The sequence below is a fragment of the Gymnoscopelus microlampas genome (genome assembly GCF_963454915.1).
Source record: "Gymnoscopelus microlampas genome assembly, chromosome: 1".
In the NCBI taxonomy this organism is placed as follows: domain Eukaryota; kingdom Metazoa; phylum Chordata; class Actinopteri; order Myctophiformes; family Myctophidae; genus Gymnoscopelus; species Gymnoscopelus microlampas.
Window position 1 is genome coordinate 57,687,851 of NC_139962.1, and position 10,477 is coordinate 57,698,327.

At 40.9% G+C, this 10,477-nt stretch overlaps 1 protein-coding gene across 1 annotated transcript; it reads left to right on the plus strand.

Moving 5' to 3' along the window:
• Nucleotides 1-1,124: 1,124 nt before the first annotated feature.
• On the plus strand, nucleotides 1,125-7,789 carry LOC311044190 (extracellular calcium-sensing receptor-like; the record flags this gene model as incomplete). Its single annotated transcript, XM_084055616.1, has 9 exons — nucleotides 1,125-1,234; nucleotides 1,406-1,667; nucleotides 2,066-2,152; nucleotides 3,536-3,802; nucleotides 4,192-4,401; nucleotides 5,359-5,586; nucleotides 6,679-6,787; nucleotides 6,876-7,207; nucleotides 7,481-7,789. The coding sequence occupies 9 exons, from the start codon at nucleotides 1,125-1,127 to the stop codon at nucleotides 7,787-7,789; spliced, it is 1,914 nt and encodes a 637-aa protein (XP_083911742.1).
• Nucleotides 7,790-10,477: the final 2,688 nt, after the last annotated feature.

Consider the following 10,477-nt stretch of genomic DNA (forward strand, 5'->3'; position numbering starts at 1 on the left):
ACGTCGCCGGTTCAAGACTCACTTCATGCAGACTTCATTTAAAGTGCAATGCAAACAACATGACTGTATCAATGAATTCATGTGCAATTGATAAAGATAACATGAAATGCTTATTTGAGAGTGTGTTTTCTCAATGTATGACATACTTCATTGTGAAAATAACTGATCTACAATCTCACAACTTTTCAGATAGCAACGTTTTGTGAGCTTGTAGATCGGCTACTTTCGGAAGTTTTGGTTCCGAGGAGACATACAATTTCTCTATTGGTAAATGGTTTGTGAACCAGTGATCTAGAGTAGTTAGCAAAACAGAGGCTTGGTCCATCAGTGACGGAAAGACTTATACATGTCAACAGACACTGTCAGGGGGGCCATATATCTAGCTAAATGAGAAGAAAGGCGGCCTATGAGTCCGGAGGTCACGGGTTCGATCTCTGTCCCCGATGATGTGTTGAGGTGATCATGATTTGGCATTCGTAGGCTTACGCATAGTATTTCTTGAGGTTAGGGGAAGGCATAGTTTTACTGAGGTTAGGGTTAGTGAGGGTTTAAAATGCTAATTTGTTAATTGCATGGTCTTCTTTCGCTCAAGTTCAGTCTTCTATGTTTCTATGGCTTATTGTGCATATTACTTATCATTGCTTCTTTCTTTCTTCTCTCTGCAATCCCTGCCCCCGTATTATCGCTGCTTGCAGCTATATTTATTATTGTTGTTGTGTTGTTCAAATAATAACTTGCATGACCGACAGTGGACAAAGTGTTGCCGATGGCCCTCGTGCAGGACAAATACAACATTATTTTGATATGAAAGCATTAATAATGTATTTTAAGCCCGGCCTCTACTTCTATGTCTGCCCAGATGGGGGTTGTGAAAGATTACGTAGTGGCATAGGGTGGCACAGGGGATGGTACAGCACTGGGTATAAAACTTAACAACTGGACAATGGATTTAGAGAGGGGGGGAGGGTGTTAGACAGAGGAGGACCGTCATGAGGGCTTCTCTAGATATACGCCTGTTTTCATACGTGTACTTGCACTTGCTATCATTGTTCTCTTCATTCTCTCCTTTGTCTTCCTCACCTTCCTCTCCTTGTGAGTTACAGGCACCGTTTAATCTCAGCAGAATGCATAAGGCTGGAGACATTGTTCTGGGTGGCGCGTTTCCTGTCCACATCCACGCTGATTTCCCTGAGCTGTCTTTCACCTCCAAGCCACAGTACCCCACTTGCAAACTGTGAGTATCACTCACAAATGCAATAGCAAGTATGAGAAACAGAGAACTTGTTTTTTAAAGATAGTGCCGTAAGAACAGTTGACGTTGTCTATTCATACAAATATGAATATTCAAGTAATTCAGTCATTCAGTAATATTTTGTGTGTTCAGTTTTTCCATTAACGTGTTCAGATGGTCCCAGACCATGGCTTTTGCAATTACTGAGATCAACAGAAACACGAGCCTTCTGCCCAACGTGACTCTGGGCTACAGTCTCTATGATAGCTGCATGCCCTTTGGAGCTGTCCCTGCAGCGTTGGCATTGATCACTGGCAGAGAGGAGCCGTTTCAGCTGGATGAGAGCTGTGCTGGCTCTCCTCCAGTGCTGGGAATTGTGTGTACAACCAATTCTATTCACATCTCTAGAATATTAGGTTTGTACAGAGTGCCCATGGTAAGTTACTTACTTGAACCCCGCTTTACCATCACCAGTTTAAATATATATATATATATATATATATATATATATATATATATATATATATATATATATATATATATATATATATATATGTATATGTATGTGTGTGTGTGTGTGTGTGTGTGTGTGTGTGTGTGTGTGTGTGTGTGTGTGTGTGTGTGTGTGTGTGTGTGTGCGTGTGCGTGTGTCATTCTCAGCCCCCTCCCCCAGAGCATTATTTAATTGCTTCCGAATCCGATGCTAGGTTCACTGTTTAACTTGTATCATGTCATTTCAATGTTCCGATAAATTGCACATTGGAGCGGACATTTCTCAGAACAATGTGTTATTAGGCTATTATGAACAGAACAGATATTGTGTGTCTTTGACAGGTCAGTTATGTCGACACCTGCCCCTGTCTGAGTGAGAGGGACCAGTTCCCGTCCTTCTTCAGAACAGTCCCAAGTGATGACTTCCAGGTGAACTGCTATGCAGACAAAATATGTTGGTATCAAGTAGTTCATGTTCCACACACTTGACAAACACCTCCATCTAGTGAGTGTAATCAATATCACCATTGTGGGTAATAATGAGTTATATTTACATTCCTTTACATTTACTTAAACATCTTTTTTAACATCTTTCTTCCCTTTTACTCCTGGCGTGAAGGTAACTCTTTTTTTTCTCCAAATGATTTGGCTACATGTTCTATTTGCCTACCTTTTAGATACCGTTTTTTAATTAAATGCACATTCTGCTTATTTAAAGCTGCACTATGTAACTTTACTCTTCTACCCCAGATTTGAACCCGGTTCCCTGCGCAAGTGCTGAAACTTTTACCATTGAGCTAATAGAGCCTGCCTGCTTGCTCAGGGGACAAATTGAAAATTTGAGTCAGATCCTGTGTCTAGCTGAGACATGACCTTTGACACGATCTAAATGTCTCAATAGAAGAGCAGGTAGACAAAATACAACCACCCCAACTGTATAAGTCATATTGTATAACATACTCTACCATACAGATTGGACAGAATTAAAGATATATTCTTTAAAAAAAAAGAGTTACATAGTACCGCCTTAATTCTCGGAGAGACTGCAGATATCTGTGTATTGTTATTTTATTTAGTCTATTGTGACTATAGGATATAGTTAGATATTTTAGATATTAGAATATTAGAATTTGCACTTAGCTATTTTCTGTTGCACAAGCATGTAGAATTTTCAATTATGTTCTGATTATTTTAAACAATACATCAGATCATTTGAGGTAACTTACTTGAGTAGCTACTTTAGTACTCATACTCAAGGAAGTATTTTCATGATGACTAATTTAACGTCTACTTGCATAATTATTATTTTAAAGTAACAATAAGTACATTTACTCTAGTACTGTGCTTAAGTAGAATTTAGTGTTTTTTTAAAATATATTTTATACTTATAAAAAATATACTACTCCACTATATCTCAGAGGCTAATATTACACTTTTTAATCCACTGCAATTATTTGACAACTTTAGTTACTAGTTACTTTGCAGATTTGTTTTATTATTATCACAAAACATGCATGAACCACTTAAGCTCGCTAGCTCCTAAGTCTGCTATTTTTTGGGGGGGGAAATACATATATTTTGTTTGACTTTTGTACTTTAAGTATAAAGGCCTATTGATGCTAATACTTTTGTACTTTTACACAAGTACATTTTGAAGAGAGGCCCTTTACTTGTAACAGAGTATTTAATTTTTTTTTTTGTAGCCTATAGCTACTTTGACTTCAATTTACAATTTAGGCATTTAGCAGTTAAAAAAAAAAGATCAGTAAAATTCAGTAAAAACAAATCTGAATCCATTCTTTATTCAATCAGGTGCGAGCTGTGCTCCAGATCCTGAGGCGGTTCGGATGGACCTGGGTAGGAGTGGTGTTTGTTGGCCATGAGGGCAGCAGTAAACCTGCCCAGTCCTTCCTGTCTGAGCTGGCCCAGTCCGGTCTGGGTTGCGTGGCGTATGTGGAGGTTCTGCCACAACGTGACCCAGCTGAACTTCAGAGGATCGTCACCCTGATGAAGACGTCCACAGCTCGTGTGGTCATTCCATTTTTATATGGGCCCGATATGATCCAACTCATGGAAGAGGTTGGTGTCACGATTCGTGTTCATTCAAGGAGGGATTCATAATTGAATGAGTTATGTATGAGTGAAGAATATATACAAAGAAATGTGTGTGTGTGTGTGTGTGTGTGTGTGTGTGTGTGTGTGTGTGTGTGTGTGTGTGTGTGTGTGTGTGTGTGTGTATATATATATATATATATATATATATATATATATATATATATATGTGTGATATGGGTAAACATCCGAGAGTCAAACCGTAAACACAGACAAGGCCTGTTGAAAGCTTACTGATGTTCTGCCTGCAATAAGTCTTTCAAGTAGGAAACATAATTATTTGTGCATCGCTTATCATATTTTAGATTTCTAAATAATCAAATAACCAATATTATAACTTAAAACTCATTTGACAGGTGGTGAAGCAGAATGTGACTGGTCTCCAGTGGATAGCCACGTTGCCCTGGGCAAACACTAACATACTCCATGCTCCTCACTTCATGGCGTTCCTGAGAGGCACCCTGGGTTTCACCCTCCGTCGTGCAGATAACATACCAGGTCTCAGGGACTACCTGTCGAAAATACATCCTAACAATGACCCTGACTACAGACATGAAAATAGCATGGTATGTATGTACAGTAGTATTAAAATTGACGTCTGTTTAATTAACAACTTAACAACTTAAACCCTATATACTTAGTCCCCCAGGGCTCTATTACTTCTGTTTGTCGCTCTACAAGCTCACAGCGCAATGCAACGCATTGTGAGCTTTTAGATCTGCTATTTTAAAAAAATAGCAGATCTGTTCGTTTTAGCACTTGTCGTGCTAAAAGTAAGTAGAAATTGATCTTCGGTCTTGACACGGTGTTTCTTCAGGTGAGGCAGTTTTGGGAGCACACATTTCAGTGTAAATTTGCACCTCTTCCGTCGGAGTGGGTGGATTCTGGTGGAAGGGTGTGTACTGGACAAGAGGACCTAGCAACAGCAGAAAATAACTTTTTGGATATGTCTGACCTCAGAGCCACATATACTGTGTACAAGGCTGTGTATGCTCTGGCCCATGCCCTCCATGACATGTTGCAGTGTGTGCCAGGAAGAGGGCCTTTCCCTGGGCACAGCTGTGCCAGTTTGCAGACAATACAGCCATGGCAGGTGGGATATTAATTCACAGTTTACCTGTTAACGTTTCTAGTTGGATTCAAATGTAGAATAATAATGAATATGTAAATATGACATTGGTAGAAAGGACATACTATAGTAGGATGAATATGTTTTGCTATGAATTCAAGTGTGCCTTGCAATTTTGACTTGACCATTGGTGTGCCTGGGGCATAAAATGTTTGAAAACCACAGGTGTAGTTTAGTTTTTTTTATTGGTCAATCAGTTTTTAACGCATCCGAAAAAATACAGGAATCAAACTGGGTTCAATTAAAAAAACTAAAGAAAACGCGCCACTCGTATGCAAGATGTCGTCCTCTTTTTAATGCGTTAAAATCAGACCATTCGGAAGGGCCTTATATTGTGTAATATTTTATGCAGTAGTATCTTGCTCTTCATAACTTTGCTCATCACCATTTCTAGCTTATGTATTACCTGGAAAAGGTCAACTTCACCACATCATTAGGTGATGATGTATCATTTGATGAGAATGGTGATGCTTTGCCAAGCTATGATGTCATAAACTGGGTGTGGCTCCCTGATGGAAGCACAAAGCTTCGCACCGTAGGTGTGTACAAGAAGTCAGCCTCCGCTGGTGAAGAACTCATCCTTGATGAAGACAGAATCTTCTGGAGCTTTGAGTCCTCAAAGGTACACTTTCACTTTCTTCAATACCTAATGTTGAGCTAATGATGTGAATGTCATTTATTACCTCCGCTAGGCCACCAGACCGGGAGGCGGAGATTATGTATTTGCCCCTGTCCATGTGTGTGTCTGTCCGTCTGTGTGCAGCTAATCTCTGACACTGATGGACTGATCCAAACATTGCATGCACACTAAGACATGTTCTTCCTAATTGGCCTCATGGTGGCGGTATAACTTTTGAAATGTAGGTTGTACCATTAAAATGAAAATGTCCCTGGATTCCTTGGGTCATGCCGCAACTCTCTATACACTAAACTAGATTTTCCAACACTTTGCATTTTCTTCAAAACACACTTTTTGCTACTACTCCTACAGATTGTTTGGGGACAATCACACAAATCAGTACACATATTTCTGGAGTCATATAATATAGATATGATTGCCTTTTTTATTCATATTTTTCGGGATGGGCATAATTTACTAATAATAATAATTAAATAAATAGCTGGAGGAACACAGCTTTCAATCTACCCAAATTTGAATGATTTGAAATGTATTTTTAGGGGCCTCTATATAGAGCACGTTTTCACTTTTGGTCGTAGGGGGGACCACAATTGTCTAAAGATGCACCATATGCTATTCCCCCAGGTTCCTGATGCCTTAAAGGAGAGTGCCGGTCATATTAGGTTGTATGTTTGATGTGTCGCTAATCACTCACCAACATACAAAGGAACGTTGAATATTTCCAGATCTGCCCCTGTTGTCAAAATCTGGCACACGCCAGGTGAGAGAAACAAGCAACCAGCGTCATGTCTTTCTGCATGAGCGGTAGCTCATGCGGGACATTCAGCGCATGTTTGAGTATCATGAGACTCCACGATGAGTTTGTATGTTGGTGAGTGATTAGCGACACATAAAACATACAACCTAAAATGACCGGAACTCTCCTTTAATGGTCACCCAAGACTTAAACAGCCATGGCAATGGCTAGGCAACCCAGCCTGAATGTGATATATGCTTCGAAGAGCACACTTTTAGATATAACTGTATATATATATATATAACTGTTGCTTTCCTCTGTAGCCTCCTCGATCAGTGTGCAGTGAGAGCTGTTCCCCTGGAACCCGCCTGGCCATAAGGAAAGGAGAACCTGTCTGCTGCTTTGACTGCATTGCTTGTTCTGAGGGACAGATCAGCAATGAGACTGGTAAGTTTACATTATGTAGCTAGGCAGGTCCTCTTTAGGACAATTTTGTATTTTTCTGCCCATTTAACCGTGTTGCTCTTCTTGTTAGACTCTACAGACTGTACCAGTTGTCCAGAGGACTTCTGGTCCAATCCCCAGGGTGACCACTGTGTCCCTAAGAGCATTGAGTTCCTCTCCTACCATGAGGCCCTGGGTATCTCCTTGACAACCATCTCATTGCTAGGCACACTTATCTCCGCCATTGTCATGGGAATCTTCATCTATCATCGAAACACACCCATGGTACGCGCCAACAACTCAGAACTCAGCTTCCAACTTCTATTGTCACTCAAACTGTGTTTCTTGTGCTCACTTCTGTTTATTGGCCGTCCCAGACTCTGGACTTGTCAGTTGAGGCATGCAATATTTGGGATCAGCTTTGTGCTGTGTGTCTCCTGTATCCTGGTAAAGACTATGGTGGTGTTGGCTGTGTTCAAGGCCTCCAAGCCTGGGGGTGCAGATATTATGAAGTGGTTCGGTGCTGTACAGCAGAGAGGAACCGTTCTGACTCTTACTGCTATCCAGGCAATAATCTGCATAGTCTGGCTTGTGTCTGCCTCACCAACACCTCATAAAAACACACAATATGAAAGTGATAAGATAGTCTATGGGTGTGAAGTGGGATCAACAGTTGGTTTTGCAGTGTTACTCGGTTATATTGGTTTACTGGCCCTCCTCAGCTTCCTCCTAGCATTCATGGCAAGGAATCTTCCAGACAACTTCAATGAGGCCAAGTTCATCACTTTCAGCATGTTGATCTTCTGTGCCGTGTGGATAGCCTTCATCCCAGCATATATCAGCTCTCCAGGCAAATATGCAGATGTAGTGGAGATATTTGCTATTTTAGCATCTAGTTTCGGCCTTTTGGTGGCACTGTTTGGACCAAAGTGTTATATAATGCTTTTGAAACCTGAGAGAAACACTAAGAAGTCCATCATGGGTCGTGGGGCCACCAAGACGTAGAAGCAGAAATTTGATGCTAATACATTTTCTGTGTGTTTTTTTGTGAGTGTACATGTAATTACTATCTTATCTTATTTATGATAAAGAAAAGTTTGTGCTAAGTTGATTAACCCTCCCTTAAATGCTACATTTGGTGAGAGACGCTTGAAAACCACCTGACTTCCATAGGAAATAAATTAAAATAGCCGCATCCCGCCTTCTCCCCCACCGACACGTTGCTGTTCGCAAATGTGTGAGTCTGGCCCATGTGTGAGCGGCCCCCGACATCAATTGAAGCTTTCCAAACGCATGGTACGCGTGCGGTAAATTTCTCCAAACAAATCACTTGCGTCACCCGGGAGTGGGAGCTGTTTGGGAATCCCACCCACACGAACTCCATTTGGGTGAAAATGTATTTTACCAGGTGGGCACGTGGCCGTGCACCATGTTATTAAACACAAAACTGAAACGGAACAGATTGATAGACAGACAACAAAGAAGAATGATAACTTTAGCTACTGTTCGTGGTTGTAAAAAGAAATAATTCCACTCCCTCCCAATCCATACAGACGATTGGGAGGAAAGACAGACAGACAGATGGGCAGATAGAGGTTCCTATGCGCATTCCCCAGCTGATTTGAATTGATAGCCTTATCATTCACACATTCAAGTGCTCTGATTAATAGATGTGTTTGATTTTTAAACGGAAGCCTTTTTGTATTATTATTTTGCCTTTTTTGGGGCATGGTTAAATCAATTAATAAAACGTCATACAGTCAAAATGTGGAATGCCCTACCAACAGCCATCAAAAAGTGTGACTCCTTCCCTCCCCTACTTCAAAACCGCCATAAAAGAGCACCTGTCTGCAATTTTAAACTGGACCTAGACAAGACTTCTAGCTTGCCAAAATAAATTACCCCCACTGTTTTTCGGTAAATATACTTTTACTGCTCCTAATATTGATGATCTCTTGTATAGTATTGTATGTCTTTATATGCCTTGATGAATTGAATACATAGGACCACAATTGAAACAAGCCCTCAGGGCTTTTTGTGTTATCCTTTTAGCATTATTGTATAACTGTACCTCTGTACTTTTTGAAAACTGTTCATAAAGTATTCAAACAATCAATCACTTCATCCTTGCGCTTTATAGTAGTTGGTCAAATATTATCCATCCAAAACGTCAAGCGCACCAGCATGTTTTCAACTGCTGGCCCACATTTGTATAAGCCCACATAAGCGATTCAATACAAGGACACAAATATTTACAAAGTGCTGTATAAAATTAAAGTCAGCAAATCTTGGACAAATACCCTTAACACCCCTCAGGGGTACAAGTAACAGCGTCTTCACCATATTTGGCGGCTACCAATGATTGAAGAGATTGCAAGCCGTTACCTGCTTTTTTTTTTTGCATCCCAAGTTGTTGGAAACCTATTACAACCAACCTTTATATGTCCTAGGCTGCCAAAGATAAACACAAGTAGATTGCCCCTATAACCTAGCTCTGTGGTGGTATGGAGGAGCGGCTGGTATTTAATTACTTTGGTCATAAAAACTTCCGTTTAAGCTTCTGTTAGCAGCATACATGTAGGTAGCATAGGTGGCATGACCGTGAAATAGGCGGCATGCCAGTATTCAATTGGCTCATTTGGACTACGGCCAGAGCCTTTTCTGGCGGTTCTGGAAAACCGGCCATCCGATCAACTCGATGCCGGGCACTGCACTCGCTCGCACGTACAGAGATTCCATGCATTTATTGTAAGATGCCATCACCCCCACAAGCACACCTACTGTATGGTTACAGATCTATACAGAAGCGCTTCTGTAAAGGTCATTTACTATTCCTTTGAACAACAGAGCGGGCCTCCGCCGTCTATTTGGTACATTTAGTGGTGTGCTGCATCACAACTAAAAGAGTGTTCTTATAAATAGTGATCAATACAAATCCTTCCCATCTGAAACCCACTGATCACTGCAATACTGTGGTTTGTTTTGATATATCTACATTTGCGGTATTTTGTATCAAGAACCATTTTGATGTATAGTTGCTCATACTGTACCTCTCTGTGACACTGTACAATAGACCAAGCTATTAGGTTAAGTACAACGTTGCACCTGTTGAGCCACTATTTCACCACCTCTGGGCCAGATGTCACTAGTGGGAATCACACACCAGCCTTTGCCTACCTAGTTCATGTTTAATCTGTATCCTGGGTTAATAGTCTGTTGTTGCCAGACGATCAGAGATGTCTGTCTACCGATACATCTGGACACTTCTGAATGCAAGGTTGTTGCAAGCAGACCCATAGGGAGAAAGAGTTACGACACGCTTTGATTTTGCCGCAAAGCGGACCGCTATGGGCTATAGTTCCAACGCTAGTGTCGTCACTCTCATATTAGATCACGCTGGTTGCAAGAACACCGGCAAGAACACAAAGCTACGCCCACTGCTTTAGAAACCAATCATATCAGCACTCCCATATGAAGGTATGATTTTTTTCCCCTAATAGTTTCCACCCAGTTTTACCAAGCTTAGAGATTGCATCATTCTCTAGTTGAGTGAAGTGTTTACAGACTCACTGGCAATGTTCCAAATGCTGGAGTTGACAAACAACCTGTCCCTCTAGGGGACACAAAGGATTAGCCTGGAAACAAGACGAATCTGCCAGTGCAAAGAAAAAAAAGAAAAGCCCTACGCAGTGA